This window comes from Hyaena hyaena, unplaced genomic scaffold, assembly GCF_003009895.1.
Source record: "Hyaena hyaena isolate Hyena2069 unplaced genomic scaffold, ASM300989v1 scaffold_330, whole genome shotgun sequence".
NCBI classification, from domain to species: domain Eukaryota; kingdom Metazoa; phylum Chordata; class Mammalia; order Carnivora; family Hyaenidae; genus Hyaena; species Hyaena hyaena.
In genome coordinates, this window is record NW_024080961.1 from 424,532 (window position 1) to 445,600 (window position 21,069).

General features: G+C 42.0%; 3 protein-coding genes across 5 annotated transcripts in view; all 3 read left to right on the forward strand.

Annotated features, from left to right (window-relative positions):
- Positions 1–2,515, forward strand: part of CSDE1 (cold shock domain containing E1) — a 39,070-nt gene extending 36,555 nt beyond the window's left edge. For both annotated transcript variants that reach the window (XM_039249076.1, XM_039249077.1), the window contains 2 exons: positions 693–825; positions 1,199–2,515. In XM_039249076.1, coding sequence (XP_039105007.1) covers positions 693–825; positions 1,199–1,246 — 181 coding nt within the window. In that variant the 3' untranslated portion in view covers positions 1,247–2,515. The remainder of the gene's footprint in view (positions 1–692; positions 826–1,198) is intronic.
- A 136-nt stretch (positions 2,516–2,651) lies between these two features.
- NRAS (NRAS proto-oncogene, GTPase) lies at positions 2,652–16,393 on the forward strand. Of its 2 annotated transcripts, XM_039249081.1 has the most exons (7): positions 2,653–2,770; positions 3,260–3,387; positions 5,593–5,771; positions 7,982–8,141; positions 8,876–8,998; positions 9,603–9,645; positions 9,755–10,354. In XM_039249081.1, exons 2-5 carry the CDS (start codon positions 3,277–3,279, stop codon positions 8,993–8,995), a joined length of 570 nt encoding a protein of 189 aa, XP_039105012.1. In that variant the 5' UTR covers positions 2,653–2,770; positions 3,260–3,276; the 3' UTR covers positions 8,996–8,998; positions 9,603–9,645; positions 9,755–10,354. The 2 variants fall into 2 exon arrangements, with proteins under 2 accessions (XP_039105013.1, XP_039105012.1); XM_039249082.1 differs by lacking the exons at positions 9,603–9,645; positions 9,755–10,354 and adding an exon at positions 16,311–16,393 and having other exon boundaries at positions 2,652–2,770.
- Positions 16,394–17,451: 1,058 nt separating this feature from the next.
- The window catches only part of AMPD1 (adenosine monophosphate deaminase 1), a 30,600-nt gene continuing 26,982 nt past the window's right edge, over positions 17,452–21,069 (forward strand). The window contains exon 1 of the mRNA XM_039249117.1: positions 17,452–17,547. Within this exon, the coding sequence (XP_039105048.1) occupies positions 17,452–17,547 (96 nt within the window). The remainder of the gene's footprint in view (positions 17,548–21,069) is intronic.

Genomic DNA, 21,069 nt, shown 5'->3' on the forward strand with positions numbered 1-21,069 from the left:
GCCCGGTGCAGAGCTCATACTCCAACCATGAGATCATGAGCTGAGCCGAAGTCTGACCCTTAACCAACTGAGCCACCGAGACACCCCTCCTGGGTCTTTTTTACCTCTAGTCCTCATTGTCTAAATTTTAGTCTTAAAAATCTGGCCTAGTGAAACATTAATTGGGTACATTCTATGTAATAGAACTTAAAAATAATAAGGTTATCTAGTCCTTCAAGGATTCTGCTTAGCTTTTTCTTCCATTAAACTATATGTTGCTTAAAATTCTAACTATAGTTTAGCCATGCTGTCTCTGTGCTTTTTAAAATTTTTTAAATCTGTAACATTACCATGAGAGGAGCTGGGAGTCTCTTGAAATATTTCATATTTAATTTTTCTAAGCTTTTTCATATCATACTACCTTGTCTTGTATGTCTGTGGAACAGGTTTTTCTAGTTGCAGACCAGTCCAGGGATGACCCTCACCCAAGTGATTCTCCAGTCCCTCCACAGGGATGGACCTTGAGTTAGGAATCAAAATAGAAATAAACTTGTCTGTCCTGTCTTGCTAGCTAGCTGGCCAGATGATGAGGCAAGAGTCTCCTCATTAAAACTGAGTCATTTGGGTAGTTAGATAGAAAACATACTCCTCTGCAAGTACTTGCTTTCTTCCCACCAAGAGTTACTGCTTCTCACCTCTTGACTTCATTACAGCGAGGGCCCCAAGGCTGTTGCAGCTCCGCGACCTGATAGGTTGGTCAATCGCTTGAAGAACATCACCCTGGATGATGCCAGTGCTCCTCGCCTAATGGTTCTTCGTCAGCCAAGGGGACCAGATAACTCAATGGTAGGAGGGCATTACAAGGTTTTGGGGTAGGTGAGGGCAGCTGACAAACAACGTGCCTGTCAAGGTCCTATCTCAGCACAGCTCAGAGCTTAATGAAGAGGGGAACTTGAGTATTCTTTTTTCAGTATTCAGTATGCTTATGGCTAGTTAATAAAACTCCATACACATTGGTTCAGCCCCTAACAGTAAGGATTGTGGCTCACAGTAAGCAGCACATTTCTTGGTCTTCCTGATCCTTTGAACATAATCCAGGTAATAAGTAGATCAGGAGGGCTTATTAGGGACTTCCTCTTCTGGGAAAAAAGTGGTGGTGGTTATGATGATTAAAAGTAGTGCTTTTGTATTCATTAACTGTAATTTTACTTCTTCACAGGGATTTGGTGCAGAAAGAAAGATTCGCCAAGCTGGTGTCATTGACTAACCACATCCACAAAGCACATCATTAATCCACTATGATCAAGTTGGGGGGATTTTGGTGAAGGGTTCTGAATATCTCCCTCTTCATCCCTCCCAAAATCTGGAATACTTATTCTATTGAGCTATTACACCAGTTTTAACACCTTCCTTGTGTTATGTTTAAAAAAAATAAATAAATTTAAGAAAACCATTTTAAAATTATGCACAGTTGCAGCCTGGAAAACTTAAGGTGGCGCCTTATAGTATCAATTTTAGGAGCTTTATTTGGTGCATTTAACGCAACTGGTAATTGCAAAATCCACTTCGCCTGTGTAAGTGAAAAATATAGACTGTTAATCTTGTTGGCCCTATGAAATTCTGCACTTGGTATTTAGCATATACTCTACCTTCATTAATATCTGGCAAGATGTTCTGCCTTAGCACTCAGTTGCGTTCTTTTCCTTTTCTTTCCTATTCATTATGCTTTAATTCTGAGGACCATATGAGGGTAGACTATATTAAAAATTACAAAAATTTGTATAGGCAAACCATTTCCTTAAGTTGATGGCCAAATGTTAAAATGTTATTTTTCATATCATTTATAATCTTGTCACAGTCCACTTAACGAAGTTTGGTTAGATTTCAGTGAAAATTATCTTCCAGAGTAGTTTTTTTTTTCCTGGGATTGGGGAGGGGGGTAACGTTACTACAATTAGTATGTATGGTGCAGAATTTCATGCAAATGAGGTGTGCCAGCAGTGTGGTAATTTAATCGTATTTAAACAAAAAAAAAAAAAAAAACGAATGCACAAACTTGCTGCTGCTTAGATCACTGCAGCTTCTAGGACCCAGTTTCTTTTACTGATTTAAAACAAAACAAAACAAAACAAAAAAAATAAAAAAGTTGTGCCTGAAATGAATCTTGTTTTTTTTATAAGTAGCCGCCTGGTTCCTGTGTCCTGTGAAATACAGGCACTTGACCCTTGGTGTAGCTTCTGTTCGACTTTGTATCACGGGAATGGATTGGTCTGATTTCTTGGCCCTCATCTTGAATTGGCCACATCCAGGGTCCCTGGTCAGTGGACTGAAGGCTTTGTCTAAAGAGGACAAGGGCAGCTCAGGGGATGTGGGGGAGGGCGCTTTTATCTTCCCCGTTGTCGTTTGAGGTTTTGATCTTCTCTGGGTAAAGAGGCCGTTTATCTTTGTAAACACAAAACATTTTTGCTTTCTCCAGTTTTCTGTTAATGGCGAAAGAATGGAAGCGAATAAAGTTTTACTGATTTTTGAGACTCTAGCACCTAGCGCTTTCATTTTTGAAACGTCCTGTGTGGGAGGGGCGGGTCTGGGTGCGGCCCGCCGCGTGACTCCCGGGTCGGGGGCCCACGTGGCCGGGGCGGGGACTCGGGCGCCCCGGGCGCCGACTGATTACGTAGCGGGCGGGGCCGGAAGTGCCGCTCCCTAGTGGGGGCTGTTCATGGCGGTTCCGGGGTCTCCAGCACTTTCTCCAGTTGTCCCACATCAGTCGGAAGCGGAGGCCGCGACGCTTGAGGTAAGGCTCTGTGGTGCGTAGCGCTCGTGTCTGCAGCGAACCGGCGTCTCGCCGTTGCCAGGAGCCGAGCGGAATCTGCGGGCTGGAGACAAAGGCCCTTGGGCGGGGGTCCTTCGTTTTGAGCCCTGCGGGGGAGATCTTCGAAGACAGGCGGGGGAGGAGGCCGGGAGGCTGCTCCCCCGGAGCCCAGAAGACTTGGGGGGAGGAGTAGGAAGGGGGTTCCTTTACCTTAGGCTGAGGGCGGGGCCCGAGGACTGTTGAAAAATACAGAAGGGTGGGGGCCGCCAGGAGACGGGCCGGCGTCCGAGGCCCGCAGTAACCCTCCCGTGGCTTTGCGCTCCTGAAGTCCCTTCGCGGGCCAAGTGCAGGGTCATGTGGACGGAGCCCACACACTTCAAACTCCGGCTTTAACTTCCTATTGATTATAGAAAGCTTTGAGGTTCTGTACTTGTGACTCGCCGGTTAACCCTCACTGCCGCTCTCCCGCAGGTTCTTGCTGCTGTGAAATGACTGAGTACAAACTGGTGGTGGTTGGAGCAGGTGGTGTTGGGAAAAGCGCACTGACAATCCAGCTGATCCAGAACCACTTTGTAGATGAATATGATCCCACCATAGAGGTGAGGCCCAGCGGTGGGGCGCCGACCCTGCCTCTGGCTTCTGGCTCACCCTTACCCTCATCCTGTAGCTTGCTGTTTAGCCAAAGGAATTAACCAGGAGACGGAAGTAAAAGTTACTTTGGGTACTGCGTTCGGCAGTACGATAAAGCTTTCCAGGTTTGCGGAGAAGGGTTCATTTTTATTAGCTGCTAACGATTTTCTAAAACGTAGGCAGGTCAACAGTTCAGTAAACTGTTGCATCTGGAACGCCTGTATGACAGCTCTGCTAAAAAGAAACAGGCGGCAGGAAGAGTGACCGAGGAATAGGATGGAGATAAAGGGTTCAGAGATCTGGATATTCTGCAGTTTTCATTAAAAGTTGAAGCTGCTGAGACGGCTGGAGTGGAAAGAACATGAGATTTTGAGTCACTACCTAGATTTCTTTCAGTCCCCGTTTGTAGTTTATTTAGTTATGTATATTGAACAAAACACTTAAACTCTCTGAGCCTCGTTTTCCTCATTTATTAAATTACCATAAACATGCCCTGCCTATCACACCCAGGGATGTTGAGAAAAATCAGTACGTTTACCTTTTTTGTGTGAGCCTGTGTTACAGATTGGCTTGAATAAATGGCATCTGAGGTCTTTTAAATAAAAGGCTTTGTAATTTTATTCAATTTAGAAATATCTGCCTAGAGATTGTTTTATTTTAATCCACGCCCTGATCTCCCCCCCCGCAGCTGAGTGTTTAATAGAAGCTAACATAGCCATTATTAAAAATTAGTCATTAAGTCCTCAGCAAAATTTTATTGAAGCTTAACAGCTTTAGTGTTAATAGAACCTTTTAATATTTTTCCGAGTTTTAGTTTTTGAAGGGTAATGTACATACAGTAAAATTCACAAATGTATCTACAGCCTAGTGACTTAAAATTTGTATTTAAAGTACTTCTATAACCACCGCTCAGAAATATAGACTGTTTCCAGTACTCCAGAGAGTTCTCCCACGTCCCTTTCCAGTTAGTACACCCCCTCCCTGCCAGGAAATAACCGTTTCTCTCTGACTTCTGTTATCCTAAATTAGTTGGACTCAAATCTACTTTTAGAGTTTTAATTTTGCTCATTTCCTCGGAACACTCCTACACTTATATTTCGTACTTCAAGCGAGCTTTGGCGGTGTGAATTCTATGTTAATTTGAAAGTATGTTACAGTCCCGCAGTGAAGTCGAGTTACAGAGGCACTGATCAATGAATGAACTGCGAAACCAGCTCGCATTTGTATCTGGAGCTGGATCTTTACCAGGTGTGATGGGTGGTTTTCTTTGAACAGAGTTCTCAAAATATAAGCATTAAATAATACAAGTAAGATTTTTGCTTTAGAGGCAAATTGAAGCCATGTATATATTCTATGCATGTCTGTCTTTTTGAGGAATTATAACTATATACAGTAAAACCTTGGTTTGCGAGGTTGCTTCGTTCTGGAAACATATTTGTAATCCAAAGCACTTGTGTATCAAAACGAATTTCAAGAACCATTGCCTCAGTTGTGATCATGTGACATTCAGCATCACGTACTGCTTGTATTGCAAGACCTCTCTAGTTTATCAAGTTAAAGGTTAGAAATGTTTACTCGTCTTGAGGAAGACTCACAGAACAAGTTACTTGCAATCCAAGGTTTTACTGCCCCTGGTTTGGAATCTTTAGAAATTTTATTCAGGAATATTTTCTAAAGGTAAGAATCCACTAATGATAAGAAAGATATATTTGTGTTTATCTTGTCTGAAAGAAAAAGTATCTGTGTGTTTAGTCATAAACATGCATGATACGGTGTCCAGCGCCTGGGTAATTGGTGGAAGTATGTTTATAGTTTAAATGTGCGATAAACAAGAAAAGTCCAGTTTATACCTTAGTAAAAGAACTCTGGACCTAATCTTTAGGCTAGCTGCTGCATAGCTTGTCTTTTGAATTACCAAGTTTTTTTCATCTTTTCTAGGAACAGTGTAACCACATTTTCCTTTCTTCAGGCGTGTAGGCCTTTTTCCTAGAGTGACATTAAGTACTTTCTGTTTGTGATTCTGTATTAGGAGTTTGAGGTACAAACCAGAGAGATGGAAATAAACTTAGGTAGGAGCTTATCTGACTTTGGCAATAGCATTACGTTCCCTGTGGTATCTAATAAAAATGAAATCTTCCTCTCTCCTTGCCGTCTCCCACCCTCCGCACCCCCAGGATTCTTACCGAAAACAGGTGGTTATAGACGGTGAAACCTGTCTGTTGGACATACTGGATACAGCCGGTCAAGAGGAATACAGTGCCATGAGGGACCAATACATGAGGACAGGCGAAGGCTTCCTCTGTGTATTTGCCATCAATAATAGCAAATCGTTTGCAGATATTAACCTTTACAGGTACTAGGACCATTTTTTATTCTGAAAGGACAATCGATAAGTGTGTTCTGAAGCTTTGGGAGGGGGTGAAGATGCCACACCCGGAAAGATAGCATTTTTAATTATAAAGAGAGTTGGTTCGAGGTTGTTTAACACTGAGGATCTGGGGTCATAACTGGAAGTTAATATTGCGATTTATTTTATATAATGCACTGTGGCCACAATGTGTGATAATACTTAAAATGAAGCCTCCTAATGGGATGATTCAGGACCCGAGGTGGTGGTAGAGATCCCAACGGAATTTCAGAGACAAAAACACCTCTGAGAAACAGTCATCAGTACATAAGGGAGAAAATGCTCAGAAGAAATGAACGGGGAGTAAAGAAAGATGAAAGGTGGTCTTTCTGGAAAGAACCATAAAGTTGCAAAGCTCAGTCAGACCATAAAAAATTCTAGTACAACCTTCTTGTTTTACAGAATCAGAAATAGAGTTCAGAAGATGTTTTGTTAGGTTTTTAGAGTCATGGTTGTTATTGGTAGCAGAGCCAGGACCAGAAACCCAGGGCTCCTTTTTCTTAGCTCCATGTTCTTTGAGCAGAGTAACGTGACAGGTTGAAACTTGGCTTCATCATCTACTAGCCTTGAGACTTCGGGGCAAACTACCAAATATTTCTTCATATCTATAATATGGAGGTAATAGTACCTACCAAGAGTTGTTTAGAAAATTAAACAGGTTAATGTAATGTGTTAATCACCCAGAAAAGTGCCTAGCACACAGTAAATGTACGAGTGTTCTCTACAGCCTGGACTCTTGTGGCTTATCATGCTCCATCCATATGAAGATGTCTGCTGGTGGGAACAGACTAGCCCAGAAAAGTCACTCAGTAGGGAGAGTGGTTCTGGTTCATTCAGTCTTTTTCTTTCTCTTTTTTACCTCTCTTCTCTTTTCTTCCTCTCTTCTCTTTTCTTCATTCCTCCTTCCTTCTTTCCTTTCTTTGAGTGGAAGCAGAGGAGGGGCAGAGGAAGAGAGAGGCAGTCTCAAGCAGGCTCCACCCCCAGCACAGAGCCCTAGTGCAGGGCTCAGTCTCAGAACCTGAGCTGAAATCAAGAGTCAGACGCTTAACTGACTGAGCCACCCAGGCAACCCAGAAACCAACTAGTCCAAAACTGAGTTTGGTGGGGGTCTTTTCTGCTTAAACCTGCTCTACTTTCCATTTGCTGTCTGGAAGTAATAGCAGTACATAATAAAATGTCCAGTACTTGGCAAGCACCTAATATCGAGTTTCTAGAAGTCGTTTTTCCTTTTAGGCTGTCTTGTCTTATATTATCCTTTAAAATAGCCCACTGCCAGTACACCAAAGGTCAGTTCTGCAGACAGTGTAAGGAATTTTAGGTATATGACTTTGTTTGTAACCCAAGGGTAGAGTCTGGAGCAATGCTGTGCAGTGTGGTAGCTACAACATTATGTGATTATTTCAATTAAGGAAAGTTAAATATAATTGAAAGATCAGTTCCTTGGCCACAAAACAGCTGACTTCTCAGGTGTTCAACAGCTACACATGACTGGTGGGTATAGTTGGACAGTACAGGTAGAGAACGTTTCCTTCATCATGAAAAGTTGTATTGGACAGTGCTGGTCAAGAGGATCTAGAGCAGTAGTTCCCACGCTGCCGTGTGGTATGCGTTACTGCCTCTGAAGGGGGTGCTGTAAGTTGGGGGTTCTGGTGTTTTCTATTTTATATCTTAGACTTCCAGTGATCGTATTGCTTGAAGAAAATGTTTGGGCATCACCCATCTAGAGAAGTGGATAGACTTTCATTAGATACTGTTACTCTCAAGGAAACTTGAAAAAGTTATTTTGAGGCAGTAAGCTTTACTTTTTATACTTGAGATCTTAATCTAGAGGGTGATTTCAGGTTGCCGGTTAAATCAGAGCCAAGCTCTGTGGAGAATGAAGGAGCCTAATGGGTGTGCGGCGAGATAGAACAGGTGTCCATGCCCAGCAGAAGGTGGACCAGTACTCGGCAGCCTTAGGGCTGCTGTGTCTAAGCCAGGCCATCATTACGCATGGTCTTTTAGAATTCAGGCGGGGGGGGGGGGGGTTGGGACTCAGTACTAGATCAATACTAGCAGCTAAGAGGGCTAGATAAAATTTGTTGTTTTTCTATCTGTTCCTTCCTTCCCAAAAACTTACCCTTAAGTAATGAGAACCTATTCCTTTTTTTTTTTAGAGAACAGATTAAGCGAGTAAAAGACTCAGATGATGTCCCTATGGTGCTAGTAGGAAACAAGTGTGATTTGCCAACAAGAACCGTCGACACAAAACAAGCCCACGAGCTGGCCAAGAGTTACGGGATTCCATTCATTGAAACCTCAGCCAAGACCAGACAGGTACAGCCAGGCTTTGAGCGTCTGGCAAGCATTCGTTTAAGGCACAAGAGTTTGATTGCCAGAGATAATGATCTGCATTCTTTGTTGTTATGGAATTTAATACTGTTTTTTATTCATTAGTTTATTTTTTAATTTGTTTAATGTTTTCATTTATTTTTGAGAGAGAGAGAAACAGCTTGAGCAGGGGAGGGGCAGAGAGAGAGGGAGACACAGAATCTGAAGCAGGCTCCAGGTTCTGAGCTGTCAACACAGAGCCCGACACGAGGCTGAAACTCACCAACCATGAGATCATGACCTGAGTCTTTAGTCGGATGCTTTACTGACTGAGCCACCCAGGCTCCCTCTTAATCATTAGCTTCAACCCAAAATGAACTGATTAATATTTTGGTGTGTCATTTTCCTCCCACATTAATATGCACAAGTCTTAACTAAAATGAAGACCCCTGATTAAAGATAGTTACAAACGTTAGACCTTCCACCATCAACACCAACCAGCGTTTGGGGCTTTTGCTCTCCTGAATGGAACCTTTAGATCTGGTCATTCTGTATGTCCCACGTTACCCATTTACCTGTGCTTGAGTATAATTTTTGCAAAATTTGCCATTTGTATAGCTCAGGTCTGTTGATGTGATTCAGTAAAAAATGCTAAATTTGGTGTCCTCAAGAAGTACAAATGAGAGAGTTTACTACTTGGATTGTGTCTATTAGGCCGCCTTTATCATTTTCTTTCATAGGGCGTCGAAGATGCCTTTTACACGCTGGTAAGAGAAATACGTCAGTACCGAATGAAGAAACTCAACAGCAGTGACGATGGGACTCAAGGTTGTATGGGGTTGCCGTGCGTGGTGATGTAACAGGTGAGCATGTGGCCTCTTGACAGCAGAATCCTACATTTTATTATTTAACAGCGGGCAGTTTGGAGGAGGTTGCTATTATTTTTTCTGTGTTGCTATTTATCTGAGAGTGCCTGCTTGCTCACAGCTGTAACATACTTTCCTTACAGTACCCTTTTGGAGAGTTACCAAAGTCGAAGCTGCTTTTGAAGCATTTAAGTATTTTATAGGCATCATTATACTTCCAGTAACAGTAGAAACTAGAAGACAATGTTATGAAATGAAATATGGAACGGGAAGTTCCATATTCTTGCACTGATTAGGAATTTGAAGAATCACAACATCAGAACTAGATTATAGAGACGCTTGGGTGGCTCAGTTGCTTGAGCGTCCGACTTCAGCTCAGGTCATGATCTCATGGTTCGTGGGTTTGAGCCCCGTGTCGGGCTCTGTGTTGACAACTAGCTCAGAGCCTGGAGCCTGTTTCAGATTCTGTGTCTCTCTCTCTTACCCTCCCCTGCTCACGCGGTGTCTGTCTGTCTGTCTCTCTCTCTCTCAGAAATAAATAAAACATTAAAAAAAAAAAAACATAGATCACAATGACATGGTGTGTGTTCTCTTCCTACAGATAACTTTTAAAGTTCTAGCATCAGAAAAGAGCCACTTTCAAGGTAGGACAAGCTTGGAAGTGAAACGTATTCTTGTTCGTGTCGATTGTTTTAGCCTTGTTTTTCTTAGAATCTCTACGTGCCATTTATACAGAGTCTGTCTTTATTTTAGCTGCACTGACACCCTGGCCCTGACTTCCCTGGAGGAGAAGTATTCCTGTTGCCATATCTTCAGTTTCGCAGAGAAGCTCTGCTATTCCCCAACTCTCAGCAGATCAGTATATTATTCTCTCTCTGAGAAGCTCTCCGAATAACTACCTCCTCACTTGGTTGTCTGACCAGAGAAATGAACCTCTCGTCACCCCTCCACCCCATATCCCCCAGCACACACACAGGTCTCCCATAGTTCTTCATCTGAAAAGTAATTCACGCTCTGGAACAGAGAACCAAACTGTAGACATGAAATTCTGTAGGGCACAATGTCTTGAGCTCTAAAGTAGCAACTGCTGGTGACTTTTTTTTTTTTTTTTTTTTTTTTTTTTTTACTGTTGAACTTGGAACTATGTTGGTTTTTGGAGAAATGTTATAAGTTACTGTTTTGCTGAGAATAGAGTTACGTTTGCCATTCGGTTTGTTTGTAATGTTGCTGGCTATATTCTGTAAATGGGCATCCACTCTGCATTCCTGGATACAAACGTGAATTCTGACTCTGGAGTCGGTCTACCCTAGTGTTCTCAGCTTTCACGTAATTAAATCTAACTTTTGCAGCAAAGTGCCTTTTTCCTAGAAGTGGTTTGTAGATTTGCTTTATAATACTTCGGTGGAATAGATGTCTCTCAAAACCATCATACGTGAAAACGAATGTCTGAGATACATCTATGATCCATCTACCTTGAAGGGAAAGATCTACCCATGTGCTAGCAGATGCCACGTCTTACGTGTGTGAAGTTGGATCTCCAGGGACCTGATTTGGGTCTCTTTCAAGAGAAAGATGAAACTGGAAACAATTACGAATAACTCCACTTAGTTTTTACCTAATCTGTACTGTGGGGCGGGGGGCAGGGGGGTAGGTTACCACTTACAAAATATATGCAATTTGTTTCTTCTAGCTTACTGATCATGAACTTCCATTCATCTCTAAATTTAGGTCATATCTGAAAGCTTTACGTTTGCAGGTGTTCGAAATCGTAAGTTTAATGGCATTTTATTTAACAGCTATGATCAATGATTTTCAAGCTTTAGATGTATCAGCAGACACTTTCACTGCGTATCATACTTCATTGATGTGTATTTTAACTGCCCTCATTCCCCTTCTCAACCCACCGCAGTGGCGGCTTGGTTATTTCAGTTGAGTAAAGCCTGGTGCTGACAGACCAGGGTCACGATTTCAAAACTTGAGTAAGCCGCTTAGCATCACAGAGGGAGATTTTCTCCCACGTTTGCTCATTGCACCAGTAAACTCCAGCTAGTAGTTTTGCCAGATGAGAACTGTTAGTCCCGCAAGGAAAGAAGAGGTCAGTTAGCACAAATCCTTTACCGTGACTGGAAAATCCGGCCATCGTGAAGGGCAGCTTAGAAGTTTTTATAAATAAAATCTCTAGACTATTTTTTAGCCATGTGGAAACTGAATTAAAGCCAATATTTTTTTCTCAGTATTTTGAGAACGAGGATGCCTCAGATCAACATTTTTAAAATTTTCTTTATTCATGATGTTCTTTGAAAGGGTTTAAAACTGGACGCTGATGAATTAGTCTGTGCATCCCAGATAATAAGCTGATGAGTTTGTTCAGAAAAGAAGTAGCCTTTCTATTGAAATTGCTGTTTGAGAAGGGAATGGACAGTTGAATTCATTGTTAGTTGGGAGGGTTTGGAGGTACGGCTTTTCCATTTGTAGGTAATTTCCTTGTAATTCCAATGAAAACGAGATTTGGATAGCTTTTGATAAGAGATTAGTTCCAAAATGGCCACTCTCTGTTTGGTCTTCTGATGTGTAAATACTTTGTGAGGTCCTCCGTCTTCATTTAAGGAGACTCCACGTTGTCTCTAAGTGAGTTCAGAGGAGGGGAAGAAGCCCAGAGAGTGTGTCCCTGGTGCTGATTTTGAGGGCTTTCACAGCAGCTGCAAACAGGAAGCCTGAGGCTTGTCTCTGCTCCTTTTGGAACATTGATGTGTGGCTTTCCTGAGGGTTGATTGAGTCCTGTCACCCCAGTGGTCGTCATCGTCATCATCTTCCACCCCTTCCTCCTCTTCTCGTCCATAGGACTGACAGTCTGACCCAAGTTTAAGGAAAAAGATACTCATTTTAGCCCTTATATGGATGTACCTTACAGTTTTTCCAAGTGTGTTCTAAGCACAGAAGTGTCCAAACGGCCAAAATTCAGACTTGAAGATGGTCTTTTAATAGCTTGTTAAGAAGTTACACATACGTGTGAATTTTGGCACAATAGAGTGACAGACTTACAGTTAAATGCTGAGTAGCTTCGGTGGGTGTGAAAGTGTGGCTGTTGAGAATTTGTTTGCGATTGCTGAAAACAGTGCTAGTTTACCTCAAAATCTGAAAAGTCTCTTCCCCCCAAGTAAAGTGCCTGGCCAGCTGTCATGAGTTATGTACTACTTTATGTGTGTTTGTGTTTTAAGGGTCGCACGCCCAGGAGTGTGAAAATCCGATGTTCTATCTGAAGGCTACCGTGCCTGGTCTGTGAATGAAACTGTCAAGTGCTGTATTTGCTCCAGCAGCTTATTCTAGAATGTTACTTGGTAATATAATACCCTACTTCCTACGGTCTTCACTTTAGTGTAATAGCTAAGATTATTCTCAGTATGTGTTTTAGTGGGCCCATGCTTAGTCTTTCATCATCCCTTAAACTGCTGTGAATTTTTCGTCTGACTTGAAAGCAAGGATGGAGGACCCTTTTAAGAGATCTTTTGGTTTTTTCCCATTCCAGAACTTGCGAACACAGTCACGTTTTGCTTTTACATTTACAGTCATTAACTCTCAAGCTGGCAGCTACAACCAAGAACCAAAAAATGGTGCATTCTGCTTCTTGTAATTCATCTCCGCTAATAAGTTATAAGAAGCAAGGATAATTAATTAGGGAAAAGATTTTCTGTAGGTGGTTTCCATAAGCAAGGGACTATAATTCTTGTACGTTTTGTTTCATCTTTGCTGTTTCTTTAATCAGTCTTATGGGCCACAAAATGGTCTTTAAGGCGTTTCTGTTAAGAATTGTTTTCAACGTGTTCTCGTTATCAGAGTAGTTATAGGTAGGTTTCAGAATATAACTGGGGGATTTTTAAAGGCCTGAGTACTGACCTAAGAAGTAACTGGATGAATTCTACTCTGGAGGGAGGGGAGGATCTCAATGAAAGTTGTATGACTTTTATATTTCTGTGCCATCGGATATAGGTAAAAATACCAATTGTGCAATTCTGCTGTTTAAACAGACCTATTGGCCTCCTTGGCCCTAAATTAAGGGGCTGGTATTTTAAGTTGACTATTTTATTGTAAATTAATCCATCCTAATTTTTAAAAATTTGGTTGAATGTTTTTCTTGTTAAATGTTTAAAAAATAAAAACTGGAAGTTCTTTGCTTAGTCCTAATTCTTTTTTCTACTGAAGTGCCTTTATTGAAAGTTAATTGTAGATTTAGTTGTTTTTTTAAATCAATTTTATTTCTATTCATTTTGAGAGAGACGGAGAGAGAGTGTGCAGGGGAGGGGCAGAGAGAGAGGGAGACAGAACACCGAGCAGGCTGCCCGGTGTCGAGCCCCATGCAAGGCTCGAACTCACGAACTGGTGAGATCATGACCTCAACTGAAATCAAGAGTCACATGCTTAATCGACTGAGCCACCCAGTCGCCCCTACTTTTAGACTTTTCGGTGTGACATTTGGACAGTGTTCAAAGATCTGAGTTCCTCATTTTATCTTCGTGTAAGATACGTCAAAGCCTTGCTTTTAAACTATTACCTTGGGGGGGCGGGGGTTGTTCATCGCCATGATCCAAAGCTCTCTGTGAGACCTTAACGTATTAACATGAGGTGCTTGCAACTATCTTTGGAAATACTTTTTCCTGTTTTCACACTTAGCGCACAGTCTGCCTACCAGTCTTGGTATCATTAGAACATAGTCCCAGGAGCCCAGGAACGTGGCTTCCAACTGTAACTTTGCTACCTTGGCCCATAGTTTCTTCATTTGCAAAATAGGAAAGTTGAATTCGCACATTTCAGGTTTCCCAACCCTAATAAGGGAGATGTAGTTATAAAAAAAAAAAAAAAACGAAACAAAAAACGTCACACCTAGAATTTTCCACCTAACATTGAAATACTGTGATTGTAAGATTCTTGGCTTATTCTACCAAAGACCTCGTTTTTACTTTCACTTTTCCTTAAAAGGGGGGGGACAAGGAGGGATCTTGATAGTTGGCTGAATTAAACTTGAGGAAAACAAATTTAAATGACAAAATGTTTACTAGACAGAAATACTAGGACATAAACATTTTAAAATATAAAGTGTAAATGAAAAACAAAATTATGGGCTTTGTGTATCAAAGCCTTTACACCCTGTGCCTACAGTCATTTAATTTTTGCTAATATTTGATCCCTTGGTAACTGAGAAAGGAAAGTAGAAGCGATTGTTTTCTGGATTCTGCTGATGGCTGCTAATTCTGTTTGGTAGGATGAAGCTACAAAGAGATAAATGATGAAAAAGTAGCCGAAGAAGCTTGTTTGTGTGGAATATGCAGAGACCTCCTGTGGATCTCTGCTCTGTTAAGATTTCTGCCCTAGAACCAGCAATACTGAAGGTCATTAAAAGGATAACATAGTTACAGGAGTTATTTATATCCACATAAAGGGGTCAAGAGGCCAGGCTAGTGGCCACTTTGCAAAACCAAGACATTTCAGAGAGTCCCCAATGCCTGTCATGATTCTAGGATCAATGTCCAGTATCCAGGTGGGAAGAGTGTGCTTCGAATTGCTGTAAGGGTAAGTCTAGCCAATGAAATGTGGTCAGTCGAAGAAAACTGGAACTCTGGGAACATATGAAGTACAGGAAACAAATCCCCCTTTCAGAGCCAAAATGAGCATTAAAAGTTTTCAGATTCAGGAACTAGATGTAAACCTCATGAATTGATCATTCTTATCTGGAGAATTTATATTCGCAATTTACTTCGCACTTGCACCTAAATAGTTTACTGACCTGCATGTCCTTTTTCAATTTAAAAGCATGAGCTTAGTCTCTTCTGAAAATAGTAGTATGAATACAGTGTACCCTCCATTTACAGGCATATAGAAAGAGAACGAGCACTTACCCAATGTGGGGAGTTAACATGATATTAAATGTTTCTAAAGATAGAGGTGGCTTCCAGCCCAACTGCCTTGATGGGGGAGAATGTGGTTGGAACCGAGCAGGTGCCTCCTAGAGCCTTTAGGAGTCTGAAATACTATCCGAGTTAGGAAAAGAAATCTAGAATGGCTTTTGTGAACATGATAAAATTGGCACTGCTGGCCCTTTGTATTGGAGCTACAGATGTGCAAGTTTCATAGAATTTTCAAGTCTGAAAAGAAAAATTGTACAGTATTTTAAAACATCCTGGTACAAATTGATTCTCCACATTTACAACTGAGACCCAGTCTCCCTGATAGGTTCTTTTTTTCTAATCAATGGAATGAAGTTTAAAGACATCTCCAAAATTAGATCAAGAACTCTCATAAATTTATGCTTGTTTTGCCTGTGAATTTGAGGAGTCTGACATTTAGTAATTAAAGTCCAAAACGAAACTCTAGAACAGCATAGGAACTAAAATTAACAAGGTCTGTGCCCGTGGCATGCCATCATTCTGTATCTGGTGTGACATGTCCTCTCAGAGAACCACATCTGGGTCCCACTGTGAGAGCCACATGCCCTAATGTTTGCTGGCTCACTAAATTTTCCTTATGACTTCCCTTCCTAATTCATTTAGCAAGTTTTTATTGAATACCTACTATTGCGCCTGGGTACCCTGCTGCTCTGGACATTCAGCAGCGAGCAAAATAGGCATTGTTTCCTTGTTCATCTTTCATATCCTATTGAGAATCACTAAAACAAGGTTTCTTAGTTAGAATTTGGTAATCGTTTTAAAGACTCTACCCAGCTTTTCCAATTTCTCTGACTCCTTCCTGGTCTGAGAATGCTCAGGGGTACCCAAGATGCACCAGAAACCGTCTCATGCCTCATTGCCCCTTGGGGCTCTCCTTTTTAAGTCAAATCTCTGTAGAAACGGAAACTGTATATTGCTTTGCAAGTTCAAAGTGCTCTCACAGACCTCATCTCATTCAGTCCTCAAGAACAAGGGTGATATATGAATGGTCTCCATTTTACAGGTGAAAAACCTGAATCCCCTAAAAATAGGTGGATTTATTTTGATTTGAGCCCCGGTCTCCTGATTTTAGATCCCATGCTCTTTTTGATTCACTTAGAAGTTTTCTTTCTTTTTTTCTTTTTTTAACGTTCATTTACTTTTGAGGGCACAAGCACGCAGTCGGGGGGAGGGGCAGACAGAGTGGGGGACGAAGGATCCAAAGAAGGCTCTGGGCTGTCAGCACATAGCCCGATGTGGGGCTCAAACTCAAACCGTGAGATCATGACCTGAGCTGGAGTCAGACGCTTAACCGACTGAGCCACCCAGAAGCCCTGATTTACTTAGTAGTTTACTTATTATTACTTGTTTAATGTTTGTTTATTTTTGAGGGAGGGCAAGCAAGAGGAGGAGTGGAGACAGGAATCTGAAGCAGACTCTGCACTGTCAGCACAGAGCCCCACTTGGGGCTCGAACCTACAAACAGTAATGGTGAGATCATGACCAGAGCCGAAACCAAGAGCCGGGTGCTCAACCGCCTGAGCCACCCAGGCACTCCCACTTTGTAGTTTTCAAACGCTTCTCCAAGCCCTTCCAGTCTCCTAAAGAAGACTTCTGGGAAAGCCCAAGTGGGTGGAGGCCTGCCCTTCCTCTTGTGTCCCACTGCTTTCACTGAAATAGTCCACTTCCGTCCGTTTTTCCATTTGGGGCTTTCATTCAAGATTTCGGTTGAAGATTTCGTAAGAAAATGTTTAAATACCACTTGATGTCACCAATCTACTAATACAACCACCTGTTACCAAGCGGGGAATCACTAGGTCATATCGTCGTGTCTAGTCCAGACCCCAGTCTCTCTAGGTACGGTCATGGTCGTTGACAACCAAGTAGGGAGGCAGGAAGTAACACAGTGGTTAACAGCCCCCACTCGGAGCCGGAATACCTGCGCTTCCACCTACCACTCACTCACTTTGAGCCTTTGGGCAAGTCAACCTCTTTGTGTCTAAATTTCTTCAACTGTCAAGCGGAGGCAACAAGAGTTCCTCCAAAGACCATTGTGAAAATTAAAGGAACCAATATATGTTTAAGGGGGAAAAAAGCTACTTGGAGCGGTACTCAGCACAATCACGTCGCTCAGACCCTATAGGCACGCCTCCCCCTCACTTCCGGCAGAACGCCTATTGCCGTTAAGGGTGGATTGTTTTGTTAAAAGCAAATTGCTGAATCTCAGTTCCACTCAAGGGACAGGAAATAGTCCGGCTTGTCTCACGGAAAAGGATGAGTCTTACACATTTGACTTTATTTTTAGGCGTGTGTGGGAAACTGTTATGGAAGATGAGCCTGAACCCAGTAAAACACCTTGAAATTCCACAGCTTTGGTTACACTCCGAACTAAAACTGACTACTTAGGTATAAACTAACGTTTCCATCCCACTAACAAACAGGGTAACCAAACAGTCCACAGTCGCTGCTGCAGAAGACTTCTATTCCCAGACCAGAAGCTGTAAGGAACCCCCAACTGCTCCCACTGAGGACATGAAAGGAGGTGAAGCTGATCCTGAAAGGCAACCGGGAGCCCCAGAGGCGGCTTTGGGAACTCTGAGCCCGGGTGACCGAGGGCACGCGAGGCAGGTGGGAACCGGGTAGGCACGGGAGCAGGTTCCACAGCAGGGAAGGGGCCCCCCACCGCAGGACTGAAGGGCTTGCTGGGCCAGAGAAGCTATCTGTGGGTAGCTGACTCCCTAGGTGTCTGTCACCTCCTGTCTGGTCAGACTCCGGTTACAGATCTCTCTACCTCAATGAAATATGAGACCTCCCCCTTTTAAAAATGTTTGTAAATTTTTTATTTGGAACTCTGGATGTTTTACATCGGAATAATATTCTAAATGATGATCAGTTCCCAGGTTGGCTTCAACTAATGTAGTTCATAATGTAGCTGAAATACATTAACAGTTAAAGAAAATTTTTAATGTTTATTTATTTATTTTAATATTTATTTATTTATCTTAAGAGAGAGATGGAGCACTGGCAAGCAGTGGAGGGGCAGAGAGAGGGAGAGAGAGAATCCTAAGCAAGCTCTATGCTGCCAGCACAGAGCCCGAAGTGGGGCTCCATCTCACGAACCCCTGAGATCATGACCTGAGCCAAAAGCAGGAGCTGGACGCTTAACAAACCAAGCCACCCAGGCACCTCTCAATTTTCTCCCTCACATTAACAATTTTTAAAAGAAAACAATAATAATAAATAAATAAAAATAAATTAAGTAAAATAAATGTTAAAAAAAAGGGTGGGGACACCAGGGTGGCTGTTGGTTTAGCCTCTGACGTCAACTCAGGTCATGATCTTGTGGTTCATGCGTTCAAGCCCTGCGTCAGGCTTTGCTGGCAGCTCAGAGCGTGGAGCTGCTTCACATTCTGTGTCTCCCTCTCTCTCTGCCCCTCCCCCACTCGCACTCTATCTCTCAAAAATAAACAAACATTAAAAAATTTTTAAATAAAAAACATAGAACGTTTTAAAGAAAACAACATAACATTTTTTTTGCTAAAAGCTGAAGCAAAACCTAAAATTAAATAAGACTAGTTTATCTTATATATTGATGCTTGAAGAAAAGCAAGCTTAATCACAGAAAACATGAGTAGTTAGAAACCTGTCTCACTGAAGGAAACTTCTGAGGGCTTTCCCTTAAAGGCTGTAGGTGATGACAGGAGCCAGATTTGTTTTCTTTCATTTTCCTTTAAATTCAGGGTTTATTTTTCTTACGATATAACTAATACTTGCTCATGGTAGAAAATGGAAATAAGCCAAAAGAAAAAAGTAAACAATCTCCATCACCCCGCTACCCAGACAGAACACAAATGTAAGTTGCCCAGGCGGTTTTTCAATGTTTATAGTGATATTTAAATTAAATACCTTTCATTTGTTTACACAAACAAGAGTATACCAGGTATTCATCTTTGTAGCATGTTTTCTCGCTTAAGATTTTGAAACGTTTCCTATGTTACTATTTATTCATTCACATCACTAAGTTAATTACTAAGTTATTTTGTGATGATCCCACCACACTTTCATCAATATTCTAGTGCGGACCTATCAGTTGTTCCTACTTTTTGGCTCTTACAACGGTTTGGCCACAATTAACATTTTTGAAATACAATTTTGGGTACTTGTATAAGAACTTCCTTAAAACAAAGTCATAAAAAATGAAATTGTTGTATCAATAAAATAAGTATACTTTTTAAAATATCTTTTTTAATGTATCATTTATTTCTGAGAGAGAGAGACAGCGTGAGCAGGGGAGGGTCAGAGAAAGAGGGAGACACAGAAAATGAAACAGGCTCCAGGTTCTGAGCTGGCAGTCAGCACAGAGCCCAATGCGGGGCTTGAACCCACGAACCGTGAGATCATGACCTGAGCCAAAGTTGAACACTTAACCGACTGAGCCACCCAGGCGCCCCAGAATAAGCATACTTTTTAAGGCTTTTTGGTAAATATATTGCCAAATTCCCTTCCCTAAAGACTAAAATCTTATACTTTCACACCATATACTGAGTCTGTTCCCCCATATATTGAACATTGAGTCTTATCAAGAAACTGGTTCTTTTTTTATATCAAATTCACTTCAAAACTGTATGGGAAACAGAAACACAATGTAAATGATTTACAAAAAACACTACATGTTAGAATATATGCTATTTTAGAAATTCCTCATAGTATAAGGAATCGTACTTTTCAAAGTTGCATCAGGTGGAATTCCCCAAAAGACAGGTCTCTTAAGATCTTTTCATTTTTAACAGGATAGTGAAGACTTAAAATGTGTTCGGGGCGCCTGGGTGGCTCAGTCGGTGAAGAGTCCAACTTCAGCTCAGGTCACGATCTCACAGTTCCTGGGGTTAAGCCCCACGTCAGGCTCTGTGCTGACAGCTCAGAGCCTGGAGCCTGTCTTCAGGTTCTGTGTCTCCCTCTCTCTCTGACCTTCCCCTTCTACACTGCCTCTCTCTCTCTCAAAAATAAATAAAACATTTAGAAAATTTATAAAAAAATTTTATTCTTCTCTTCCTCATTACTTACATCTACCCAACTTTTGTCCAGAGATCTCTACATGCTAACAACTTTATATTCATGAACTCATTTACTCGGTGAATTGGGAATATTAAAAATAACACAGGGCTTTAATACCCTCAAGACTATCCCCACATCTCAAAATGTCTCTCTCTCTGCATTCTTCTTCTCCCTTCTCCACTCCAGACTCGAAGGGAAAACCCCTCTCCTTTCTCTGAGGTTCTTCATGTTGATATTCCTCCATCTATACATATGTTCCCTTGAACCCAGTCCCCTCTACCTATCATTCTATTTTTTCTCCTTCCAACTCTGACATCATTAGGAAAGAAGGGTCTCCATCTCCTCACCTCCCATCCACTCTTTGACTCGCAGCCATCAAACCTCCTCCGCTCCTCTGACTCCTCTAAAACCTCCCTAACAGTGTGGAGGCCACAGAGCTGGGACACCACCTTCTTGAACTTGTCCTGAGGAGCTGGCTGAAGCTTCCAACTGCTATAAACATTTCGTTTGCAACCCTGAAGCCATGCTCAGTACCCACCCTCCCTACCTCACCGGCAGTGACTGAACATCCTGAGGATACTAGAGTTGGGCCAATTTTCTCCCTACAGGATTCCTCAAATGGGCAATCCTTGCGAGGGACTCCCTGTTGTCCTGACCAAGACTTTGTCAGACTATAAACTGAGTCTCCTTCAACTCATCCCCCTTCCTTCCCTCTCTCTTCCCATACCTGTCAGATCATCATCCCTCCATGGTCTGAAGACTTCCCCTGCCAACCACTGCTCCCTCCTCTTTTATCCTTCACAGGCATTACCCCAATAAATCTCTTGTATGTCTCATTCTCTCTGGGCATCTTCTTGAAAGGACCTGAACTGTCCCACGGTGATCATCCACTTTCCCAGTCGCCAGACCTATGAACTATTTTCTGTCCTCTCATGAAGTCTCACAACATTAACCCCTGTGACTCTGTTTCAGATTGCTTTCCTCCCATAGCTTCCATGATACAGTACTTTCTTCTTCGCCTCCTCCTTCCCCCATCATTTCAACTTTCTCCATGGTCTTTTCTTTCCACAGCGAACCCTTAAATATTGGTTCTCC

What these genes read in the sequence shown, in the direction of transcription:
- NRAS (XM_039249082.1), top strand. Translation starts at nt 3,277, where the DNA reads ATGACTGAGTACAAACTGGTGGTGGTTGGAGCAGGTGGTGTTGGGAAA. An exon ending in AATATGATCCCACCATAGAG is followed by an intron (nt 3,388 to 5,592) that starts GTGAGGCCCAGC and finishes CCGCACCCCCAG; the next exon opens with GATTCTTACCGAAAACAGGT. An exon ending in CCTCAGCCAAGACCAGACAG is followed by an intron (nt 8,142 to 8,875) that starts GTACAGCCAGGC and finishes TTTCTTTCATAG; the next exon opens with GGCGTCGAAGATGCCTTTTA.